The sequence below is a fragment of the Sciurus vulgaris genome (genome assembly GCF_902686455.1).
Source record: "Sciurus vulgaris genome assembly, chromosome: 16".
Lineage (NCBI taxonomy): Eukaryota > Metazoa > Chordata > Mammalia > Rodentia > Sciuridae > Sciurus > Sciurus vulgaris.
In genome coordinates this window covers 2,152,349-2,177,706 of record NC_136477.1, presented here as the reverse complement: position 1 = coordinate 2,177,706, position 25,358 = coordinate 2,152,349, and the positions used below count along the sequence as shown (strand labels likewise).

General features: G+C 62.4%; 1 protein-coding gene across 1 annotated transcript; it reads right to left on the bottom strand.

Annotated features, from left to right (window-relative positions):
• Positions 1-5,243: 5,243 nt before the first annotated feature.
• Positions 5,244-22,782, bottom strand: GNA11 (G protein subunit alpha 11). The gene is made up of 7 exons (XM_079115203.1): positions 22,557-22,782; positions 12,210-12,394; positions 9,768-9,922; positions 8,824-8,952; positions 6,517-6,646; positions 6,281-6,434; positions 5,244-5,481 (listed from the first exon to the last, which is right to left on the bottom strand). The coding sequence occupies exons 1-7, from the start codon at positions 22,690-22,692 to the stop codon at positions 5,291-5,293; spliced, it is 1,080 nt and encodes a 359-aa protein (XP_078971329.1). The 5' UTR covers positions 22,693-22,782; the 3' UTR covers positions 5,244-5,290.
• Between the last annotated feature and the right edge of the window lie 2,576 nt (positions 22,783-25,358).

The following is a 25,358-nucleotide window of genomic DNA, read 5'->3' as shown; positions in this document are numbered from 1 at the left end:
CATATTTACCTAGTTCTTGATCTTTAAGGGAAAACATTAAATCTTTCACATTGAGTATGATGGTTGCTATAGTTAGTGCATTTGTGGTGTGTGTGTGTGCATGTGAATTCTCTTCATCAGGTTGAGAAAGTTCCCATTTATTACTGGTTTGCTGAGAGTTTGTAGCATTAAGAGATGTTGGACTTTGTCAGGTGCATTTTCTTTATCTATTGATGTGATCATGTTTTCTTTAGTTTGAATGCAAGTTATTTTCATTGATTTTTTTTTCTAATGTTAAACCTCCCTCGCATTCCAGGGATAAACCCCATCTGGTTGTGATGTCCTTTTCTTTTTGAAGATTGCTGGACTTGATTTGCTGGTGTTTTGCTAAGGATGCTTGTGTGTGTTCAAGGGGGACTCTGCTCAGTGGCTTCCTTACCTAATTTTGGTATCAACATAATGCTGGTCTCAGAAAGGAGGTGGAAGTAGCACATCCCCTTCTATCTTCTGGGAGAGATGGAGGGTTTTTGTTTTATGTTATTTTAGTTGTCAATGGGCCTTTATTTTTATTTATTTATATGTGGTGCTGAGAATTTAACCCAGTGCCTTGCACACGCTAGGCAAGTGCTCCACCACTGAACCACAACTGCCCAGACAGAGGTTTGGTAGAATTCACCGATGGAACAGTGTGGGCCTGAAGTCTTATTCTTTGGAGGCCTTTAACTCAAATTCTACTTCTTTAACAGGTGTAGGACTATTCTAGTTATCTATTTTTCTTGAGTGTGTGTCTTCAAGAAATTTGCCCATTTCCTCCAAGATGTCAAATTTACGTATGTGCAGTTCTTTGAGGTTTTGGGTTGTTTTGTGCCAGGGGTCTAACCCAGCCAGGGGTGCTTAATCACTAAGCACTTGCCCAGTCCTTTTTAATTTAGAGTCAGAGTTTCACTAAGTTGCTTAGGGCCTCTCTAAGTTGCTGAGGCTGGCTTTGAACTTGTGATCCTCCTGCCTCAGCCTCCCCAGCCTCTGGGATGACAGGTGTGGCCACGTGCCCAGCGATGCATGCATATTTTTAGACATGATCCTATTCATACCCAATGAACTGTATCTTGTAAATACACCTTTATGTGCAATAAGGAACAAAAACCTGTCACTTCCTTTTTTGCAATAATCACATTATTGCAGTGGTCTGGGCAATACCTGCAGAGACCTTTCTTTTTTCCTGATGTAAGCACTTTACTGCTACAAATTTTCCTTGAAGCACTGCTTCAGCTGCATCCTACAAAAATTTCTGAGACAGAGTCTTGCTATGTTGTCCCAGCTGGCCTCAAATTTGTGTCTCCTCCCTGGGCCTCCAGAGTAGCTGGGATCACAGGCATGTGCCACCATACCTGACTCACACCCTGAAAATTTTGATAGGTTCTATTTTCTCTTTCAGTTCCAAATATTTTCTAATCTCCCTTGAGGCTCTTGAACCCTTGGGTAATTCAGTCGTGTGTCACTTAACTCTCAACATTAGGAGGATTTTCCAATCCGTCATTCTGCTATTGGTTTATAGGTTCGTTCTGTCAGGGTCAAAGACGATGCTTTGGGCAGGTCGGCTGTTCTAGGTGTGCTGGGGTTCGCCCTGTGGCCAGAACAGGCCTCTGCTGTTGCCGCGGGGAGCTCCGCCCCGCCGTCAGGTCGGTGTGGCTGGCGGCCACAGAGCCACTCTGCCTGCCTGCGATGGGTTGTGCCTGTGCGCGTGCCCTTCCCGAGCTCTTCCCAGTTCTGCTGCAAGTGCGCACTGGGGACCTCGGTGGCTCGCTTCCCTTCCTACGCCTTCCCGTGCTGGGCTGAACCACTGGGCTCTGCCCCAGCCCTCCCTGCTTCTGCAGATTTACCAGACAAGCCACGTGGTTCTTGCCATTCGTTAACAACCGGCTGCAGGGTGTGCCCAGGACTGGACGCAGGGCCCCTGCAGGTGCGCATGGGCCTCTGTCCACAGCAGTGTGGCTCATGACACCCAGCCGTGCAAGCAACTCGCACCCACGGGTGTGGCCCTGCAGACCAGGGCGCCAAGGGCTCCTGTGGAGCCTGTTCCCCTTTGGAATGAGGGAGGCCGTCCCCCCAGGGTGGGGCATCTGACAGGTCAGGTGCCGCCTCGGGCGACACCTGCTGGACACAGCGGGCACAGCACCCACCGACAACACGGGCCTCTGCGGCTTCCTCTGGATCCCAGGGTGCAGAAACCCTCCCAAACACTCCCGTCTTCTGGGCCAGCAGGTCACCTCCCACCCTCAGCCCACAGCCTGCCCTCCTGTGTCAGTTGCCACCCGAGCCAGGCCCCTCCTCTGCCCACAGCCCTCCTTGGCTCCCACCTCCCTGGGGTCAAAGCCCAGGCCCCTCCTTAGTGCCTTCTCCCCCTCCCTCCTCCCTCTGCTCCAGCCACAGGCTCCTCGCTGAGCCTCTGGCTTGCCAGGCTTGTCCTGCCTCCAGGCCTCCACCCAGGCTGGGCCTCTGCAGGACCACCCGCCTCAGGTGACAGTGTGGCTCCTTCGCCTCTGAACAGACCGCCTAGGATGGCCCTTGCCCCTCCTGCCTAGCGGGTGGTGAGTGCTGCCTCCTGCTGCCATCCTCGCTCAGGGCCACACGGGGCCACGCTGGGCCTGATGACAAAGCAGTAACACTGGAGGAGGGAGGAACTGGAACCACCACACACAGTGGGGGATGGGACATGGTGCAGCCACTGCTGGACACGCTGCAACTGCATACCCAGAACTTGGAGCCACACAGCACCACTGAGGGAGCAAGATCCCCAACAGCAAGGTAGAAACAGTCCAGCAATAACCCAAAGTGCGTGGCTAATGTGGTGCATCCACGTGGTGAAATATTATGCAGCCAGGAAAAGGAAGAAAATCCTGCCACCTGCTATGAGATGGACCTCATGGATATTCACGCTAATTAAAAGAGCCAGGCACAGGGCCACTGCGGGACCCACCCGCAGGAGGTCCCTGGAGTCCTCAGAGCCACAGAGACAGGAAGTACAGCACGTGCAGGGGCTGGGAGGGGAGGGCGCTGCGGTGGGGTGGGGACAAGGACGTGGCGATGGTCGCTCAACACTGCACATGTGCCGATACCCCTGAACTGGGCACTAGGAAAGGCTAAATGGTAGGGTGCAGTTACCAGAGCTGCACTGTCTGTGGAAAGAAAATCCTACCTGAAGGCGGAGCAGAGAGGCCGCTGGCCCAACAGCCCCCTGGGCAGATGCGGAGGGCACATCTGCCCCACAGTGTCCTGGAGTAGCTCTTGGGCCCAGTCTCCAAATAACATGGGCACTCAAGCAGGCTGGATGTCAGGGGCCAAGCAAGTGACCTGAAGAGGCCCTGAGGTGGACAGCACGCCAGAGCCAGGTGGGAGGCCGGCGAGGACCTGGGGCTGGGGGCCGGGCCGGCTGCTCCCACGGTGCCCTAGCCAGCAACAGGAAACAGGCCGACAGGGGCCACGGTGTGTAGGAACCAAGTTTATTCCAATTTAAAACAGTTCATTTCAAGAGGAAGATATGAAAAGTCGATTTCCATCAGGAACCTCTGGATTAAGGGGTCAGGGCCCCTGACCTGCTGTGGGGACCCTGGTGCCCTCCCCTCAGCCCAGGAGGTGGGCGTGCAACCCAGACGTGCCCGGCTCCCACTGTCCCCAACACGCCGACACAGGCACCTCCAGGGGTGGAAGGCGTAAAAGGTGTTCTACCGTCACCCAGGCCGGGCCCCTGGCGTGCGGAATCTGTGATGCCCAGGTCACCAGACCTAGCAGGGGCCTGGCTAAGGGCTCCCCCAGACCACTGGGGTCGCTCACCATGGCGTTCACAGAGGGGACGCCAGGGCAAGGACAGCAGCTGCAGCCCGGGGCTGCGACCTGGATTCTGCTGGGCAGAGGCCCTGGCCAGCCCAGGGACACTTGGCACGCGGCCCTGAGAGGGGTCAACACTTGGCTGGTGGAGGGGCCCAGGCCTGTGCGAGGGACCCTGCCCTCTGATAGAGCCCAAGTCCTCCTCCCTTTTGTAAGTCCAGATGCCCCTGTGGGGACCCAGGCCCAGCCCCGCTGTGGGGCTTTTGGCACAAACCCTTCTCCGTGCACACAGCACAGGGAGGGACCCCTGCTGGAGACAGAGGGGGACGCCCTGCCTGAGGATGCTGAGGCCCCACTGGCCATGGCCAGGAATGTCCATTGCCACCTGGCCCACTGCAGGGGCCCTCCGTTGGCACAAGCCCTCAGGTCCTCTCTCCAGTGCCGGCTCGCCGCGAGCTGACTCTTCTGTGCCCCGTCCAAGCCCCAGAGCTGCAGCAGGCTCCGCTGGGCGCTAGGGACAAGGGCATCACTGGCCATCCACTCCCAGGACAAACGTACAAAAAGCCAGCCGGACAACAGACGCCGAGGTGTTCAGTAGCCCCCAGTGGACGGCCACTTCCGCCCCAGCGCTGCCTCCAGTCTCGGGGAGACGCGGCTACGCTGAGGACGGGGCCTGCGTCTGCAGGCCACTGGGGCTGGCGCGCCTGTTCACCTTGCCCAGCACCTGGCCACCACGGGCCCTCGATGGCCTGGCAAGGCGCAGGTACTGGCGGCAGGCTGGGACAGTGCTGGGGACAGTTGTGCACATGGCCGCCAGCAGCAATCCCCACCTTTCCTCTCTGCCTCTCGGGGACAGACCTGAGAAGATTCTGAAACAGTCCCCACTCTACCCTCGCTCTCCAAACCGTGACAAACAAACGGAGCACAGCGGAAGCCCCGCGTCCCCGCACGGTCCTGGGCCAGGCACCAGGAGCAGGGCCCCGGACCCAGGGGACCCACGCACACGGGAATCTGAAGTCCCCGGCCCCAGCAGATGGGGCTGATGGCCACCAGGCACCGCGGGGTCTCTTCCGACCTGGGAGCCAGGTGGACTGGTTTTTTCTCTTTTCCTCAAAAAAAAAAAAAAAAAAAAAAAAAAATATATATATATATATATATATATATAGGTTAGGCACTTCCCGGGCGGGCAACGGGCGCCGCCCACCCCCACTTCTTGGAGTCCAGGGAGCAAAATCACAGCGTGGGCGCGAGGACTCAATAACTTCGCGAAGGCAGGTCCGTGGCTCCAGGCCCCGCACCTCTGCTCCTGGGGAGCCAGGATGAGCCAGGAGGCCACCACAGGCGGCCGGGCGGGCACGGGGCGCTCAGCTCTCAGGACCCCACCTGCCTCCCATTTCTTTTTTGTTTTTCTTTTCTTGTTTTTTTTTAGAAAAAAGTGGAGCCACAAGTCAAGGCCAGAGGCGCGGCGGGGAGGGCACCGCGGGGCTCACACCAGGTTGTACTCCTTGAGGTTGAGCTGCAGGATGGTGTCCTTGACGGCCGCGAATACGAAGCGGATGTTCTCCGTGTCGGTGGCGCAGGTGAAGTGCGAGTAGATGATCTTGTCGCTGTCGGGGTTCAGGTCCACGAACATCTTCAGGATGAACTCCCGGGCCGCCTGTGCGTCCCGCTGGGGCCCTGGGGCAGGACGGGGTTGAGGCTGGGGCCTCCCAGGCCCTGGGCGGGCTCCTCCCCCCAGCCCTCTGCCCTGGGCAGTACGCCTCCCCTGGGCCACCCAGGCAGCCCTGGATGGGGCGCCCAGCTCTGTGCCATGGCCTGGGCACTGCGGTCCCACCAGGCCCACTGAGGCAGCGCTGAGGACATGCCAGGCCTCCACCCGGCCCAGCCCCTCAGCCGTCCCCGCTGGCCCAGCTCCCTGGCCTCAGCGCACCCCCGGGGTCCCCAGACCGCAGCATTATCAGCGGTGCACGCGCCCTGCTCCTGGGACCCCCCCATGCCCTAGCCCACTCCCCACGTGCTCTCCGCCCTCTCGCCCAGGACCCTGGCAGGGACAGCCTTCCGGGTCACAGGGCTCTGCTGAGGGAGACAGAGCCTCGAGCCCCCACCGCAGGGCTGCCCCCACACGGTCACCTCCAGAGAGGGCTGGGGCAGCAGCCAGGCCTGGCACCTTGGCTCCTACCCACGGCCCAGGCAGCCTGCGGGACAGGCCACGGGAGCAGTGCTGACCAGACAGGCCGCCCCGCCCTTGGCTCACAGGAGCCGCGGCTCCTCTTGCTGGGAGCCAGCGGCCAGGGCCAGTCCACCCACCCACGCAGGGTGCCCGCCCTGTGCGCTCTCCCAAAGATGGCACTCGGGGACACAGCGGAGGACCACAGTGCCAGGCCTCCACGCCTGCCAGCGGCCACTCCACGCGGGGACGACAGGGGTGGCAGCCACCCCCACCCGGGGCACGGGGCAGGGTGGGGTCTGGGCTCACCGTCGAACTCGGGGAAGTAGTCGACCAGGTGGGAGCAGAGGACCTTGTCCTCCAGCAGGTCCTTCTTGTTGAGGAAGAGGATGACAGAGGAGCTCTGGAACCAGGGGTAGGTGAGGATGGTGCGGAACAGCGCCTTGCTCTCCTCCAGGCGGTTCTGCGGGAGCGCGTGTCTGAGCAGCCTGGCCAGGGAGGCCGCCGTGCACAGGACAGCCGGGGCAGGCGGGGCGGGCACTTACCTCATTGTCCGACTCCACCAGGACCTGGTCGTACTCGCTGAGCGCCACCAGGAACATGATGGACGTCACGTTCTCAAAGCAGTGGATCCACTTCCTCCGCTCGGACCTCTGTCCTCCGACGTCCACCATCCTGGATAGAAGCGGGCCCACGAGCACTCAGCGCCCGAGAGACCAGCCCTGACCTGCTCATAAGCCCAGTCCGACAGGTGTGGTGGAGGCCAGCGCGTGCCAGGAGCCCTTCCCCAGCCAGCAGTTCTCCCCTCAGCCAAGGTGGCGCCACCTCCCCTGACCAGCCCAGCCGTCCCCAAGCCCACAGGCGCCAAGTGCCTCATGTAAAGCATGCAGCTGGACGGGGCGTGAGGTCAGCACCGGCCAGGCTCCCTGACATCCAGGGTCCACCCAGACCAGACAGGGGAACAGGTGCACAGTGCTGGCGTGCAGGCCCACGTGTCCGAGCACCTGCGCCACCCTGCGGTGCAGACGAGGGTGCACAGCTGTCCCCTGCCCGGCTTGGGAGGCCAGCAGGAGAGATCCGAGCGTGCCCAGCGCAGAGGTGGTTTTCCTCCAAATGCTCCCCACGACCAGCTGGATCTGGGGACACGGAGGGCGGCGTCTCTGCCTCCCCACAAGTGTGGACAGTTCTGAGACCAGAGACCCAGCTGGGGGTGGTGGCAGACTACGGGGCACAGACCCCAGGAGGTCCTGGCAGCGCCATGCAGCCAAAGCTGGACAGGCCCCTGGGACCTGCTGCCCCATCTGAACCCATGGAGGACAGAAAGCCTCTCCTGGAGTGGGCAGCAGGCGGGGCGTCCACCACAGCCTCATCCACCAGTGAGAAAGATCTGGAGGGTCCAGCAAGTCCCGATGTCTCTCACGCCTGCCATGCGCCTCAGCCGTTGGGAAATGGCAGCCACCAAGGGCAAGGGGGCTGTCCGGGTGCTGGGAGAGGAGCAGGTGCAGCTGTCCAGCACAATGGGCAGGCGGCACCAGGCAGAGGGCAAGGGTGAGCGGGGAGTCGCCTGGGCACGGCGAGTGGCGGGCACTCCTCCTAGCTCAGAGGCAGGGACAGCACCCTGGGGCCTGCTGATGACAGGCAAGGTACAGGCATAAGCCCAGGGTGCCCGCCTGGGGCAGAGGGAGCCCGGGCAGGGCGTGAGGGGCCCGGCGGGCACAGGTGGACAGCAGGTGTGCCGGGACCTGGCCCAGGCTGGCAGCTGCAGCAGTGGGCGTGTGGTCAGGGCCTGGCTGTGGGACCACAGCCTCTCCAGCCCTGAGGCGTCCTGATGCACATGAGCCCCTGGGAGCCCTGTCTCCATGCAAGTCTCCCTTTTGGGGACCAGGATCTTCTCACAGCTGAGCAACCACACATCCCCAGTGCCTCTGGGTGGCACATTCGAACCCTGACCCCTGGTCAGCCCTCTGTGAGCTCACGGAGAGGGACAAGGGTGGTGAGCTAAGGGCTGGGGCATGTGATGGAGCTGTGTGCCCAGCAGAGGGCAGGAGACCAGGCCGCGGTCACATGGAGATGGTGTCCCTAGCCTGAGCTCAGAGACAGGTTGCTGCTGACGGTGCAGCCAGGCCCAGGCTGTGCAAGGCCAGCGCAGAGCAACCCCAGGGGACAAGGGGACCAGGAGGTGCACAGCAGGCAGGAGCCATCACCAGGCCTGGCTGGGCGGCCTCAACCACTCTCTGAGGTCACAGGCCCCATGAGAAAAAAAGAAAACAACCCAAAACCTCAGGTCTCACTGAACAAGGTAGACACTGCAGCTCCTGAGGGTCCAGAGCACCGGCCTGGGCTGCAGGGACCAGCTCAGAGCTTGGACGCAGGCCCCATGCTGGGGAGGGTGGCAAGAGCCCCAGAGCAGCCTCCAGGCAGATCCCAGTGCCCCACTGGAGCCCTGCTTCTCTGCCCACTTGGGATGCCCTATTGCGGATGTGGACCCCCCCCCCCGGGCGGGGACTCACGTGCCCAGGGGCAGCAGCAGGCCCACTCTAGCCGTGCGACCACCACGCACAGGGTTCAGGGAGGGCCCAGAAAAGACTCCTCCATCCACCACTGGTCCAGCAGCTGGAGCAGACCCAGAGCCCAGGGCAGGACCCCAGGGCCTTAGGAAACCCGCCCTGGGCCTGTAGCCCGGAGCGCCTCACCTCTCCACCAGCTCCCTGGCTGGGCCCACCTTGGGGGCCCAGAGGAAAGGCGGCCTCTGCAGCAGGCTTGCTTCTGCACCTCCAGGCAGGACAATCCACCCCACCCTGGCCCTGCCCTCGGCCCTGGCCTGGGGAAGGGGCACGTGCCCTGTGCCGCACCTGAAGATGATGTTCTCCAGGTCAAAGGGGTACTCGATGATGCCAGTGGTGGGCACGCGGACCCGCAGCACATCCTGCTGGGTGGGCAGGTAGCCGGAGGTGGCGATGCGGTCGACGTCAGACAGGTAGCTGAAACACAGCAGGCAGGGCTGCTGGGCCACCTGTCCAGGAGGGGCAGAGCCAGCACTGTGCGCCACAGCCAGGCCACAGGTCTGGGGGCCAGGCAGGGCCAGGCTGGGGGGAAGGGGAGGCATCCCCACGCCCCCTGGGTCGCAGCAACAGGCTCTCGCTTGGCCATCAGGGCCCTGGCTGGAGGCGAGGGAAGGCGTGTCACTTGACAGAAACAAGATTCCCAGAGAGGGCGGACCTGCTCCAGGAGCCTGGTGTGCGGCCCACTGCGCTCATCTTGCTGCCGGCGTGTCACGGCACGCGAGGTGCTGTCCAGTGTGTCCAGCCTCACCTCGCAGTAGCGGCTCCTCGGGGGCCCTGAAGGCCCTCCCTGGCCAGGACCCACGCTGCAGTCCTCGGACAGGTCTCCCAACTGGGTCTGGCTGGAATCCTCCTCCCGCCAGGCGCCACGCCCCAAACCCCTGTTGGTCTGGGCTCTACCACAGTCTCCCAAAGGTGGGCAGGCAGGTGGGAGGCCGGGTGGGGCGGGAGGCTGGCAGCCCACCCTGGCCCTGGTGGTCCCGCAGAAGAGGCCCCTGCAGGGAGACAGAGCTTAGGGCTCCCCCAGGCCCGGGAAGGAACAGGAGCAGCCTGGCAGGGCCCAGGCCCAACTCACGAAAGCACAGTCACCCTCCGGACCCAGGCGGGGGGGACCGAATCCTGACGTCCAGCACATGGCACAACCTGCCACGGGGGTGATGCGACCCAGCAGGATGCGTGTGGCAGGCCCGAGACCGGCTGGCCTGCAGCCCAGCGGGCAGGGCATGGGCACTCACTACTTGGCGGAGTCCGAGAGCTGGAACTCCCGCCTGCGGGCGTAGCACTCCTGGATGCCAGGGTCCTCCCACAGCGTCTTGATGGCCTCCACGTGCTGGTGCTCGAACGTCGTCACCTTCTCCACATCCACCTCCCGGATCAGGAGTGCATTGGCCTGGGGGCAAGGGCACCGTGAACTGGCAGGGCCTGGCCACATGGAGGAGCCCAGAGCTCAGGCATGGTGCCCGGCCAGGTCCCAGCCAGAGTGGGCAGCGTGGTGCCCAGGGCAGAAGAGGAGCCCAGGACTGGCTTCCCAAGGCCAAGGTCCCGGAGCCTCCGGCCTGCCAGACTAGGCCTCACTACAGGCCCCACGAGGCGGCTGCCCACGGGCCTCCCAGGGCTGCACAGCAGACCTCTGATTTGCTTTTCAAGCGGAGACACAAGGGGACTGGAAGCCAGCACACACGTGAACAGAAACATCCTGAACCAAGAACGACAACAAGCCCCACACAGGGGACTTGGCCCCGACCTGAGGTCGGGATGGACAGGCCAGGCACTGGTAGGCAGGGGCACCACCGCACGCCACCTCCACTTCTCCCAGAGGTGCCAGGATGCTGCCCTCTGGGTCCCAGTCCACAGGGGAAGCAGGCCGGGCTGCGGGGCAGCCTCCAGGAGCCAGCCTCACTCAACACGCCCAGCAGCGCTGCCTGCACTCAGTGGCATGTGCGCTGGGCCAGCACTGGAGCCCGCAGCAGGTGGCCACGTGACCCCAGGCGTGCAGTGGAGGCCTCGTGCCTCAGGACTTGGGAGGAGGGCCAGGCCCGCAGGCACGCGTTCATCGTGCAGGGCAGGCGCCCTGGCAGAGGCCTCTTCTCCACCTGCCCCTCTTCAGACTGTGGGTGGATGTGACCGGCCAAGTGGAAAACAAGGGCAGCCTGCGGCTGGGTCCCAGAACCCAGGGCTGTCCTCACGGGCTGGTGCCCTACCGGGCAGCCCTCTCCAGCCCACGGCCCCAGTGGCCCCCGTGGGGATACCTGGGTGAGCAGGGTGCCTCCAGGAAGCCACCCACCCGACGCTGCTGATCAGGAACAGGTCTGCTCCCAAGGGGCAGAGAACTGCCAGCTCTGTGGCCACACAGACGCCACCTCTACTTCCATCCTAGCAGAGCAGCCACCGGAGGTGACCAAAGTGCACGCCAGTGACTCCACACACGGGCCCAGCGGCTGTCGTGGCCGCCGTCCAGACCCGACAGCGGTGAACACCTGGACTCTCAGACAGTCCGGCTAGAAGACTGCAGATCCGGGGCAGGACCCCCAGGCCCCACGCACGTGGCCCACAGCCAGGCAGCGAGGCCCCGCCCCAACACCTGGCGTACGAGGGTCTCCAGCGACCTGGAGTGCCTGGGTGGGGGGCTCAAATCAAAGAGACGTCAGGGACCTGGCTGAGTGCCCGAAAGTCTCAAGTAAACGCACTGACCTAAGGCATGTTTGGACAGACAGACCCTCAGGCCCGGGGTCGGCACAGGGCAAGCTGGGTCTCTAGGGTAAGACCCACGTTCCTGAAGACAGACCGCAAAGGCAAGCCGTCCTCGTCAGGCGAGCTCAGGGCGGGCACTGCGTTCTGCCCTCAGCGCCTCTCACACAAATGGCAAAACAAAGCTCCATCAACAACGAAGGAAAGATTCTTTAAAAAAAATCTTTTATTAAAAAGAAAAAAAAGGGAAGAATAAAAGAGAAAGAACGGCTGGAGGGCTCTCCAGCAAGGGCCACCGGGCGCACACTGGCGGCACGTGAAATGGTGCGGCCTCGACCCAGGGCCACCTGGCAGGTCCTCAGCAGGCTCCAAACCCAAGGGCCTGGAGACGCCACAGGGCACACGCACACGGCTCAGAGCGGCCGCGGGAGGGTACGCACACCCATCGATGGACGAAGGGGGCACACGGCAGGCCCCTCAGGCTGCAGCGAGGGGACAGCTGCAGTGTGGATGAACTTGAGGACCTGGTGCTCAGTGACAGCCCGACACAAGGCCACAGTGTGGGACCAGGGACAGGAAGGTCCAGGATAGGGGAGCCTGGCGATGGGACAGGGGGACACGGGGGCGAGGGAGGGATGGGAGCCAGGTGATGCTAGGGCTCCCAGCCCTGTGCACACTAAGACCATTAAGCTGCTGCTCGCATGGTGAGCCGCACCGTGCCAGCCACACCCCAGCAACTGCACCTGCACCAGGTGTCACGCAGGCTGCCTGTGCGTGCGGGGCCTCACTGCTCAACTGCCTGGGTGGCCTGGAGAGGCGGTTCCCCTGCAGGGTCACAGGTCCCCATCGGCAGAGCAGGGAGCCAATAGTCCCCCGAGGGACACCAGGTGGTGTCCATCACAGCAGCCAACGGCACCCAGGGAACGGCGCTGCTGTGCAGGCCGGGGGCAGCAGCGGGTGGACTAGGGGTGCCCTGCGCCGCAGCTCACCTGGTTCTGCTCGTACTTGTAGAGGATCTTCAGGGTCTCCATGGCGCGGATCATAGCTTGCATGGCGGTGAAGATGTTCTGGTAGACCAGCTTGGTGAAGCCCCGCTTGTCCTCCTCCGAGTAGCCGGCACCGTGGATGATGCGCATCTGCTTGATGAAGGTGCTCTTGCCGCTCTCGCCTGTGCCTGCGGGCAGGGAAGGTGAGCCAGGCCGCTGCCCATGGTCCCCGCACACAGAGCTCTGCAGCGGCCTGGCCTGACGCGGGACTGCAGCCTGCCCACGCTGCATCCTTGGCATCGGGTTAGCTGGTCACTTTTCCCCTTTGGGGACAACAGCATTTTCCGTCACAGCTGCCTCTGTTGCCTCTGGCAGCTGTGTCCAGGAGCCCTGAGGGACCACACTCCTGGAGGTCAGGAGTTCAGAGGCCATGTGGTCTCTGGGCCCGACAGGACTGCACGGCACTGCACTGTCCCAGGCTCCCAAGTCCCCATTTCTCATGAGCTCAGAACTTCTCGCTCACCCCACATCAGCCACCTACTGTCCAACACCCACAGAAGGGAGAATGGCCGCCGGATGCTTTCCTCCTGCCTGTGTCCCCATACAGCACATGCCGGACGCCTCCAGCAGCACAGGGAGTCAGCGGAGAAGCGCCTGGCATCTGCAGAGAAGCACCTGGCTTCCTCCAGGGCCCCCACGCTGAGGCAGTGACAGAGCCTCGGGATGGACATGATGGTGGCCAGGGTCGCAGCAAGGTGACACCAGGCAGGGGTCACACCGCTCCTCACTGAGGGGAGGGGGACCCACCCACCGCCTGGGAGCAGATGCTGTCGTGGAGTCGGGCTGTCCCCAGGTCCTTCCCTTTCCCCAAGGCCACAGCGGGACCCCTGGGCGGAAACCTGCACGTAGGTCTCAGCAGGCACCCAGCACTCCCAACACGGTCCCTTCCGTGGAGGACACGGGGCACCCCGTCCTGCAGGCCCCCTCTGCCGCAGCCCCCACGTGACCAGAGCTGCACAACACTCCTGAAAGGGCTGAAGGGACCGGCCTGCCTCCTGGCCCTGCCCCCAGGCTCTTCCAAGTCTCGGGCTCTGGCGCACCCACGTCCCCAAGAGGTCCCCACACACCCACGCGGTCACAGTGCCTGCCTCTCCTGCCAGGATCCCCCGCGGTCAGTGGAGCAGGTCCCTGCAGGACGCCTGGGCAGCTCACTGTCACCACTAGGAGGGGCTGGAAGCCGAGCTGAGGCCGCCATCCAGCGTGAGACTGAAAAAGTCACACAGTGCCTCAAGCAGGCCGCGAGACAGGCCAGCCAGGAGTCCTCCCAGTCTCCACACGCAGAAGGGGAGAGGGCAGGGAGGGAGGACTCAGAGCCCAGGAGGGGCACAGCCCGCACCCCGGCAGCTGGAGGATGGATGGAGCGTGCGCTGCCCTGCCCACGACCCCAGGCCAGGGCCACGGCTGTGACCCCAGGGTGCACCTGGAGCCAGGAGCCAGGGCTTTGGGGGTTGCCTCCGGGCTCCAGGGCCAGAGCCCAGCCCTCAACGCCCGAGACTGAGATGGGAACTGAAGCAGGAAGGCCCCTGGGCAAGGGAGGCCAGGACCCTGTGTGCACCCGCGCCACCCACGCCGCCAGGCCCACAGTGCAGGAGCGGCGGAGAGGGCGAGGAGCTGCTGCAGGCCTAAGGGAAGGCAATCTCCAGCAGCAGAGGACGGCAGAGCACGGCCAAGCCACCGCCCAGGTCAGATGGTCCACAGCCCAGCCACTGCATCCAGAGGGAGCGACAGAACTGCCTGTCACTGCAGCTGCCATTTAACGGGTGGAGAAATGGAAGCAGCAAGGTCGAGTCCCTCCTAGAGGCCACACAGCTGTGGACTGCCAGGTCTGAGTAGTGTCCCTGTCAGGGACATGGTCCCTCCCTAAAGGGAAGGGAGGGACACTGACAGCCTCTCAGCCAGCAGGGACCTTGAGGGGACCTGCTCGGTGGGCCCCACACTGCTGACACTAGGGGCCCCACAGGTGACGTGACAGCCACGGAAGTGAGAGAAATACAGTCTCATCTCTCCACCCTGGTGGCACAGCCTGCCGTGGCTGGGGCTGGCTGCTGCCCTTCCCGCAGCCTCAAAGGTGCAGACATGGATGGCCCCTGATCGCCCTGCTACAGACTGACCCTCAGGCTGGGCTGGCTGACCCTACCCCGCTCAGTCATGTGCCATCCACCAACATCTGTTTTTGAGCACCCTGTCCCTGCATCCTGGGGTCTTATTAGTGCCCTTTCTAAAGCCCTCTCAGAGTCAGGAAGACCTGGTGAGTCCCTAGTCCTGCCCACCTGCCCATCTGAACCCAGCTGTGGGCATGTGAGCAGGACACTGGGCGTGGGCAGTGCCAGCTTTCTGCTACTCTAACAAACACCTGAGGTGCTCAACTTACACACGGGAAAGGTTTATTGTGACTCCTGGTTGTGGAGTTCCAGTCCACGTGCAGGCACAGCACCTGCCCCTGCCCCCTGCACAGCAGGAATGGAGGAGAAGCCAACTGCTACCCTCACGATGGCCAGGATCAGAGGAGGAAGGGGCGGGTCTCATCATCACCTGTGCAAGCAGGCCCCCAATGACCTAAACCCTCCCACCAGGCCTCACCTCTTAAAGGCACCGCACACCCGCAGCCCCATCTAGGGACCAAGTTTTAATACCTAGGTCTTTGGGGGACGTTCCAGAACCAAACTTTTGCACCTCCTAAGGTATGGGGAAGAGTGTGTCTGCCCAGCTCTCATCTGTCACCAGGGAGGCTCAGATAATACAACCAAGGCAGGCATCAGGAAGCACAGACCCACCTGTGGTCATCCTCACTGGGGTCACCAAGGAGGCTCAGACCAGGCAAGCCTCACCCCTTCAGAGGCCCTGAGCAGGGTGAAGCCCAGAGTGGCAGGCAGTTTCCACCGCACGCGGTGCTCACTACACACCCCCCCAAGCCAAGCACCACTCCTGGCCCTAGGGGTCAGAAAAGCAGCAACTGAGAGCAGGTCAAGCACCACTCACCCCACGACACAGGCCCATGCAGGCGTGGAGGGAACGACTGCCCATCAGCACTGACCCCTTAAGAATGACTAAGAGGTAACAGAGATGGTGTGCCCCAGCATGGCCGCAACCTTTCATGCTGTCACCTCAATCTTCATGGGGGTCCCAGAAGGTAGCGATTTTGACTTCAGCAGGACCACATGGGGAGCACTAGCTTCGGAGTCTGCCAGGACAGAAGCCTGTACACAGTGCAGCTCAGCATTCTCCCAGGGTCAGAAGACAGCTCTCCCACTAGGCACGTCCATTCAGGGAGGAGAAACAACAGAGGGCTTTCCACCTCACCACGGCCACTCGGGGAAGAGCGACAGTGGACGGCTCTCCAGCTCACCAGGCCCACTCGGGGAGGACCAGCAATAGGACAGTCCTCTAGCTCACCACGCCCACTCGGGGAGGAGCAGCAATAGGCCGGTCCTCTAGCTCACCACGCCCACTCGGGGAGGAGCAGCAATAGGCCGGTCCTCTAGCTCACCACGCCCACTCGGGGAGGAGCAGCAATAGGCCGGTCCTCTAGCTCACCACGCCCACTCGGGGAGGAGCAGCAATAGGACAGTCCTCCAGTTCACCACGCCCACTCGGGGAGGAGCAGCAATAGGACAGTCCTCCAGTTCACCACGCCCACTCGGGGAGGAGCAGCAATAGGACAGTCCTCCAGTTCACCACGCCCACTCGGGGAGGAGCAGCAATAGGACAGTCCTCCAGTTCACCACGCCCACTCAGGGAGGAGCAGCAATAGGACAGTCCTCCAGTTCACCACGCCCACTCGGGGAGGAGCAGCAATAGGCCGGTCCTCCAGCTCACCTCGCCCACTCGGGGAGGACCAGCAATAGGCCGGTCCTCCAGTTCACCACGCCCACTCGGGGAGGAGCAGCAATAGGCCGGTCCTCCAGCTCACCTCGCCCACTCGGGGAGGACCAGCAATAGGACAGTCCTCCAGTTCACCACGCCCACTCGGGGAGGAGCAGCAATAGACCGGTCCTCCAGCTCACCACGCCCACTCGGGGAGTAGCTACAGCAGGGTGACCCACTGCAGGAGGAGGGCAGTATTGGTCTCCCTCAGTTTAATCCAGTGACAGTTCTACGGCAGAGGAGCATGGCTACCTTTTGACAAATGAGGAAACTGAGGCTTAATGACACCAAAAGACTGGTTCATGTGCTCTCCCCCAACGTTGGGCAGCCCAGGCTCTGGAGGCACTCAAGAGGAGTTGGTGGGAGGCTGTCCCTGGGTCCCACCTGCCTGTGGATTGGTGCAGATGGCCACAGGTAGTTGGTGACAGAGCTAGGGCAAGCTTGCAGGTGTCAGGAGTCCAGAATGCCAGGTTATTTCCCTTCATTTCCTCAGTGAATGGACTTCAATCAGCCAACAAGTCACTCAACAAGCACCTGGAAGCCCCTGTGGCTTGGTGCCATGTGCCCTGGACAGAGGATGCAGAACAAGAAGCTGACCAACAGCAAAAAGGCAGGGAAGGGATCCTGAGAGACACAGGTCAGCAGTCCTCAAGCAGGGGTGATCCCACCACTTCAAGGACACAGGGCCATGTCTGGGGACATCCATAGTTGTCACAACCGGGGGTGCTCCTGGACTAGAGTGAGCAGAGGTCAGAGATGCTGCTTAGCACTCTACAGCGCCCAGGACACCTAGGCTGATGCAGCCCCACGTCCGCAGGCCCAGGTGGGGATGCCTGACGCGAGTGTGCTGCTGAGCCTCCTACAGCCTGGCTCTGCCTCCTGGGAAAAAGCTCCTGTGGAGGCTTGCTGTGGCCAGGCTCACCCTGGGTGCCGTGCAGCCATGTGAGATCCCCGTGTGCTCATGGGACTGGAGGTAGGTCCCTGACCTCAACCGCACCCCGTGGAGAAACAGACATGGGCCTGAGGTCTCACAGCTGCAAGTGGCAGAGGTGCCTATGAACCGCACACTACCCAGAGACCTGGACACCCAGAGGACCCAGGAGACGCAGGATGCTCCAGCCAGCTATACACCAAAGGCACAGAGACCGTGCAAGGAAGGGTAGAGGGAGCAGAGGTGGGCAAGGGGCACAGGCTCGGGTGCCCAGCTGGGAGTCTGGTTCCAGGGCAGCAGTTTCAGAGGGCCCAGATGACCCGATGTGGCAGGAGGCCTTTGGAGAAGATGCTGCTGCAGCCAGGAGGGCAGGAGACCTACGAAGGAGGCACAGGCCTCGAGGGCAGAAGCACACATGACCCCAAGGGGGCACAGGCCCTAAGCCAGCGACCCGGTGCCTGGCGGCCCAGTGCTGTCAGCCACTGGATGCCTGTCGAACTGCAGTACTGCCAGGCATCCCCAGGCCCCTGGGGCATCTGCTTAGGGTCCCGCTAGGACCCCTCCCTCTGCTACCCCGCCTGGGCCTCACCACTCCCCTATGGTCTGGTGGCTGCACACCAAGACATCCCACACTCCCACAGCCAGAACCCTCTCGCCCTGCTGCCAAGTGTCCTGGTCCCCGACAGAGCAGGACTCCACAGAAAAAGCCAGCAAGTGAAACCCCTCTGTGGCTTGAGCCAAGGACAGGCACTGCTGGTCCTACCAGGAGTAGGCAGGAGGCCCGGACAGGGACAGCCACAGAGGACCTCCGTGACCCGAGGACACCGCGTTCAGGGCCCACCCCTGACCCCAGGAGGGGCCTGGCCACAGTGGGGAGACACATCACCTGCTGGTGTGGGGCAGTCTTTACTGCAGGACTCAGTTCAGGTGCTCAGCCCTGTGGCTGTGGGAGGAAGAGCAACCCTCCCGGAGCAGAGGGGTGACCCAGGGCAGTGGGCTGGGCGACCCGGGCCTCCAGCTGGCCGACGTCTTCTTCTTCTTCTTCTGGGCACTGGTGGCTGAACCGCGGGCGATTACCCACTGCGCCCCACCACCAGCCCTTTTATTTTTCATTCTGAGACAGGGTCCTGCTGAGTTGTCCAGGCTGGCCTTGAACCTGCCACCCCTGCCTCACCCCAAGCTGTTGGGATGACAGGCGTGTGCCGCCACACCCAGCTAATCATTCAATTTAAATGTAAAGGATGTAAGCGCACATCCTGGGGTGAGTGCTGTCCCTCTCCTGCGGGCTCCAGGGTGGACAAGGCCATCCAAGGTGCTTCCTGCTTCCACAGTCTGCGGGTACGAGGCACGGGGACCCTGCCAGAAGTCAGCAACCTCGTCCTGTGTCCTCCTCCACAGGGAGGCACACCCCGTCCTCCCGGGACCAGCGTCCCCCAGGCCGGATCCCAGGCTTTTGGCTGCCAGGCCAGGGCCGCAGGGCAGACAGGAAGCCTCCAGAACTCACCACCGGCTTTACTTTTAGAAAGGCTGGAGCCACGTGAGCTCAGCCTTGCTAGGATGGGGGCCTCTGGGCACAGCGCTCCCTGTCCCCAGTTCCCAACCACACTCCTGCCAAGAGGCTCGGGTAGTGGCCTCCAGGCAGTCTATCACCAACTGATGGAAACGCAACAGCCCGGCGGAGGGGACGGGGGGCTGGGGGCCTATGGGGAGCCCAGCACCCGGCTCCTCAGGGGCCTCTGCCCTTCTGTGCTCCAGCTCCCTGCTCCTGGGGGCCCTACGAGCGGCAGCAGCATGTCCGGTGGAGGCTGCAACAGCACATTCACTACACACAGTCCCCACCTCCCAGGCCCGCTGCTGGTGATCATCACCATGGACAGGGAAGGCAGGACACGCCGGAGACAGCGCCAGGAATAAGATGAGACCCACAAGCAGTGCTCGCACATGTCGGGAGCAGGGAAATGAGACATGACTACGGACCGCTCAGCAGAACGACACGCCACCAGCCTTCACCAAACTCTGAGGAGGCACCGCACGCCCATCACACACCAGCTGCCGCCAGCACTTCACATCCTACGCCACTGTGTGACAGGACTTCTCAACTGGGGTGCTTTGCCCCAGGACACACTTGTCACTGTCTGGAGCTCTTGGCCTAGAGCAGGTGGAGGCCAGGCCACTGTCCACACCCTACAGTGTCCAGGACACGCCCCCAGAGAACGGCCGGCCCTAATGTCCACGGTGCTGCCAGGAAGACCCCGCCTAGCTGACCAGTCTCACAGGTCACGTGCTGCTCGGGAGCCAGTGCACCAGCTCCTCCCCAGCATGTGCCACCTGCTGCACAGCAGGTGTTCAGAGGGCGCCTGCTTCCCCAGCCTGGGGAGAGGCCAGAACCACAGAGCGTGCTCCCTGCCTCCCTGACTCCACTCTGTGACTCTGCGAAGGAGCTGCAGGGGGACCGGGGAAGAGAGTTCCAGGGAAAAGCAAGGCCTGCCTGGTTCCACCCCCGGCAGCAGGGCCAGGTGGCTACCACTCAGAGGTACCCGAATGTGTCACCCGCTACGGGTTGTCACCACCCACTGTAAGTGGACAGCGGCCTCAGGCTGGGAACCTCAGAGTCCACCTGCAATGTATTTCCTGCCCAATGGGGACAATCAGTGCACTCAGGCTGGCTTACTGGGAAAATGGAGTGGGTACTGGCTGGATAGAGGGGCACTTAATAGTGAATCCCTTCCCCCGAGCGCCAGCCCACAGGTCACAAGTCTTCCAGCAAGTCCTCGATCTGGACTGAAAGGTCGCTCAGACACAAGTGTGCTGCGTCCATCTAGCTCCCAACACCCAGGACAACGCAAAGCCCCGCAATCCCCTAGCGTGGCCCTCGGTCCCTGTGTAATGTTCACGCCATTACACCTGTCGTCCTTGGGCACACAGGGCTTCCACACTCTCCCCTCTGCCCTGCCTACCCTGAACCTGGCATCAGCCTCACAGGATGCCCCTTTTACAGGCTGGGAAGGGGGTCTGCTGGGGTCACCCAGCAGGGGAAGAGTAGGTCTACAGACAGGTGGGCACTGCAGGACACGGGCATGGGAGTTTCAAGACGTCCAGCCCGAGTCTGGGCTCAGCAAAGCCGCAGGCATGGGAGTCCTGGCAGCAACGTGGACCCATATCAACGTCAGACCCAACTGCCAGGCTCACTTGCTGGGCTTCACAGGAGGACGGCCTGAGGTCACAGCGGCAGGGCGAGGCATCTGTACTGTCCTTTGATGCAGATCATCCTAACTCTCTCCCCACAGCAAAGAAAAGTCTCCCACCTGCTGCAGAAAGCCAGACAGGACCATGTTGTCCTCCGCCTGCCTCCCTTTCCTGGAGAGATGGCCACCATGGAACCTTAGGTGAACCCAACACATCTGGAAAGTCAACCTGGAGGCCACTTCAAGAAGGTGCCTCTCGGATGTGAGGACGACCTAGCTGCGACGTCTGTCACCCCATTGATCGCCAGGGTTGATTCGGCTGATCTGGCTGGCTAGGCGGGTGTCCCCTTCCTCCCTCCCGAAGCTGCGTGCTCAGTCGAAGAGGACGACCTTCCCCGGTAGAGGAGGACGGTTCTTCGGTCAAGGGTATACGAGTAGCTGCGCTCCCCTGCTAGAACCTCCAGACCAGCTCTCAAGAAGGTGCCTCTCTAGCCTGGGCCGGGAGCCCAGCTCAAGTCAGGGAGGCAACTCGTCCCCTTCCCCAACTGGCCCCTCTGCCACCCGGCTGGGTGGCGGCGAGGTCCTCGGTGTGTCCACCTGGGGACAGTCACACCAAGCCCATCAAGGCCACCTGTGGGCACAGGGCACATATGCCCTTCGTATGCCCAGGGTCCAGAGCTAATCCAGCAACCCGGGAAAGAGGAGGAAAGGGCGGGCGGGCCAGAGCTTGTTTTGCAAACCGCTGAAGGGGCCTGTCCTCCCCGGGCCCTTATTTGGGGTGACAACACCAGACAGCTGGTTTGATTGGCTCCTAGCAACAGGTGTTCCTTGAGGCCATGGAGACACACACTCCCACTGAACCTTCTCCCTAGAGGGTGTGACGGCTCCACCAGGACACCAAGGACAGAGGCCACGAAGGCCAAGGAATGGGCCATCCTGACAACTCACGGCCGTCCTCCAGCATCAACCCAAAGGGGGCTACCTGCTCCCAGCAGGGTGTATTCCACACAGAGGAACTGTTTCCTGTGAAGGGGAGGGAGGCAGGGAGCTGGGCACAGCGGAGTCTGGAGGGGGACAGCTGAGTCTTTGCAGTGAACAGGACTCCACCTGACGGGACACGTCCAGGCAGAACCTGGGAGGTGAGGGGTGAGTGTCCTGTGGATTACAGCCCAAAGGTCTGGCCCTGCAGAGACACAGGGACAGCAAGAGGGAGACACTGGGTGGGGTGGGTTAGAGGCCAGTCCTGTGCAGGAGGGGCTGTCACAAGGTACAGAGGGCAGAGCCCCAAAGGTCCAGGGGGGCCAATGTGGAGAGCAGATGCAGGGGGCTGCCCAGGAGCCCAGGATGCAGGGACCTGACCTGGACAGAAAAGGCAGGTACTAACTCCAAAGAAGCAGGAGACTGGCCCTGGAGGAAGCCAGGGCCCCACTCAGTACAGGCAGAGGCTGACCACGAAGAGTTCCAGGGGCTCTAGCCTGAACAACACAGGCAGGGGCTGACCCCGAGGGATCCAGGAGCCCTACCTGGATAGCAGGGGCAAGGGCTGACCACAAAGGCTAACCCCCAAAGAGCAGGCCATCATGGACAGCATGGCAAGAGCTGGTCACAGAGGGATCCAGGCTATCCTGGACATCACAACAGGAACAGGCGACAAAGGAAGCTGGACTGGTCACCAAATAATCAAGGCCACCATGGACAGCTAGGGCAGGGGTTGGCCACACACAAATCTGCAACAGGGCTGGCCGCTACAGACAGGTTGACCACCATATGATCAGCACAGGCTGACCACTGTGGACCCAGGCCAGTTTGGGCAGGGACTGACCCTTCAGGGATTAAGGCAGGGGCTGACCCTGGAAGGATGGGGATAACTGACCACCACAGGCAGACGAAAACACCACAAAATCTGCAGCAAACTGAGCTTGGGCTGCCCAACACAGCAGGATCAGGCCGACCCTCCAGAGATCTGGGAAAGGGCTGATGGCCACAGGCACAGACTGATCACTGAGACTGGGGCCGCCCTGCACATCATAGGCAGATGACCCTGCGGGGATATGGGGAAGGCTGGCACCACGGGCAGTGCTGACCGTCCAAGTTTTGGAAGGGCTGGTCCTCTGGGGATGGAGTCCGGCTGACCACCCAGGGGACTAGAGTCGTGCGGACTGTCCAGGCACGGGGCAGGCTGACCACCAGGGCAGCGAGACAGTCCAGGGACCCGGGGCAGGGCTGGGCCTCTGGGGACGGGGCTGACGTCCAGGGGTCCAGGCGGGGTGACCACGCCAGGTCGGGACGCGCGGGCCGGGCCCCACTCACCCAGCAGCAGCAGCTTGAGCTCGCGCCGGGCGTCGCGCTTGTCCCGCCGCAGCTGCTTCTCGATCTCGGCGTTGATGCGCTTCGACTCCTTCACCTCGTCGCTCAGGCAACACGCCATCATGGACTCCAGAGTCATCGTCCCGGTCCCGGTCCCGGCCCCGGCCGCCGCCGGCCGCCCCCGCCGCCGCCCCCCGGCCGCCCGGCCCGGCCCGGCCCGCCGGAGCCGCCTCCGCCGCGCCCGGCAGCGCCCTCGCCCGGGCCCCCGCTCGGCCGCCTCCGCCGCCGACCCCGCTCGGCCGCGCCGCCGCGGACCCACCGCCGCCCGCGCCGCGCCGCCGCCAACCGCAGCCGCCGCCGCCGCCGCCAACCGCAGCCGCCGCGACGAGCGACGGCGCCGCACAACCTAGCCCGCTGGGCGCGCGACGGGCAGGCGGCGCGGCCAATGGGAGCGCCGCGGCCCTGCGCGCGCACCGCGGGGCGGGGCCGGCGACGGCCGGGGGGCGGGGCGCGGCGCGCGGGGCGGGGCGGGCGCGTTTGGTTGCGCCGACGTGGGAGGGGGCAGCGCCGCCGAGAGCCGGGCGAGGCCGCCCGGGATTATGGGAATGCGGCGGACTCGGCCTCGGGCTCGGCCCGCCTCGGCCCGCCTCGGCCCGCCTCGGGCGTGCTCGGGCGCCTTCATTGCTGGAACAGGCATTAATGGGCGCCTGCTGTATACTCGACAATGCTGCCTGCCATAATACCAGACAGATACAAGCAGGAACAGAGTGCCTGCTATTTACCAGGCCCACGCCAGGCATTCCTGTTGTGCCTGCCATATACAGAATGCCTAGTGTGTACCAGGCACGTGCCAGGCATCAGCGGAGCACCTGCTGTGTAGCAGGCACTGCCTTATGCCCCTTAAATCTGCGCAGCGAGCTGACAAGTCGATGCTCATCACGCAGGTGAAGCTGCCACCAAACTTGCAGAAACACAAGTGTGTTCCCGCTGTTGACTGCCTAAAGCCCTTCTGCCCTCCCGGCCTCCTGGGGATGCCCTCCCGCCTGGGCGCAGCTTGCCTGTGTGTTCTCTGGGTGGCTGGAGGCAGTGACAGTGACAGGACACTCAGCTGCCTGCAGGTGGAGGCAGGCCTGCCTGGTGGCCACTTAGGACAGGGGCTGGCAGGCCGCCACCCTGGTCAGTTCTGGCTGCTGCCAGCTCTTGGACAGCAGATCTCAAAATGGCTTTACATTTAAAAATAGAGCCAGATTCTGAGCCACGTGAACTTCGGATTTCATGTCCACACGAACGGTTTTATTGGCACATAACCCACCCTATTACGCTGTGGGCTCCTCTGGGGAGGGGGCTCGGCCTAACCAGCCCTGAGAGATTCTTTTTTTTGTCTTGTGCTGGAGGTTGAACCCAGGGGTGCTCTACACCGAGCTACATCCCCAGCCCTCGAAAACATTTTCCACCTGGCCTTTTACCGAAAGAAACCTAAACACACACGATGCTTGGTCCACGTGCTTGGGGGATGGAGAGGTCTTGGGGCAGGAAGCTCATTTTGCAGGGGAGAAAGCGAGAGGCTCCCTGGATTGGCACCTCTGTCCTGACCTGTCCTGACCCCGCCCTCTCCCCACCGGGCCCCGCCCAGATTCCAAGCCCCGGCCGCCTGTCACCCTCTTTGGCGCTGGCCCTTGATCTGCTGCTTTCAGCGTCTTGAGATAAGGAGGGGAGGAGGGTCAAAGTCTCCGTTTATGGGTTGATGGGGGTGCGGGAAGGTTATCTCCCTGAAGCTCTCATCGCTGGGGCCTCTATCCTCACCTGGGCTGTATGCAGCCAGGGCTGGGGCTCCTGGCTTCCCCCACAAATGGATTTGAGCCCCACTCACAGACAAAAGGCACCACCAAGGGCACAGTGGACAAAAACCTTGTCATCGGGCCTCTGCCCCGAGGCGGCTCCTACAGGTCTTCCCTGACTCCGGCCATCGCTCTGTGGCCCCTTGAACTCGCTCCAACGCCCCTTCATCTGCTCTTGGCTGGTGGATTCCCTCTCCAGCTGGGACGGGGCTTTTGTCTTAGCTCTGCTGTATCTAGAATCGGGCCTGGCATACAGTAGTTGCTCAATAAACACTGAAGGACCAAGTGGGCGCGTGAATGGACATATACATCTCGGCTGTAACCGGCTTGAGGGGTTTTGTGGTGGTTTTGGCGCCTGGGATTGAAGCCAGGGGCACTTACCAAGCCACATCCCCGGCCCTTTGTATTTTTTTAAATTTTTTGAAATGGGGCCTCACTAAGTCGCTAAGACTGGCCTCGAACCTGCAGCCCTGCTAGCATCAGCCTCCCAAGTCATGAGTGAGGAGCGCGCCACGTGCCGGCTGGCTGGGGTCTTCAATGGCTTCCCGCCACGGTCGCCGAGTGATGACGTCAGCATAGTGACTGCATGTGTACTGGTCACACTGGCCATGGTCCTTGTCCCCTGCCAGACATGGCTCCCCATCTCCACGGGCTGTCCAGTCCAGCACCAGACCTTGGCCTCTCCAGGGTGGCTCTCAGTACTGCCCAAGCCCACAGGCACCCATGGGCCACCCAGCCCAGGCCTCCCCAGCTCTGGACGTGGGGTCAGCTGCCCCTGGACATTTGCACATGGGGCCCCTGGGGTCGCATTCAGCACAGCAAGACCCTGATCTTATCCCAGAAGGTCTCCCTCCGAGCCCACCCCACCTCGCCCGCCAGCCAGCCTCCCCCTCGGGCCTCCTCGTCTCCTCTGGAGCGTGTACACCCCCATGTAAATGGAAGCCTGCTCCGGGTGGACTGTGGCACC

Coding starts and splice junctions, on each gene's coding strand:
- GNA11 (XM_079115203.1), bottom strand. CDS start 22,692: ATGACTCTGGAGTCCATGATGGCGTGTTGCCTGAGCGACGAGGTGAAG. Junction 9,923..12,209: donor ACAAGTACGAGCAGAACCAG/GTGAGCTGCGGC, acceptor CCTTGCCCCCAG/GCCAATGCACTCCTGATCCG. Junction 6,647..8,823: donor CTGGAGAACATCATCTTCAG/GTGCGGCACAGG, acceptor GCTTCTATCCAG/GATGGTGGACGTCGGAGGAC.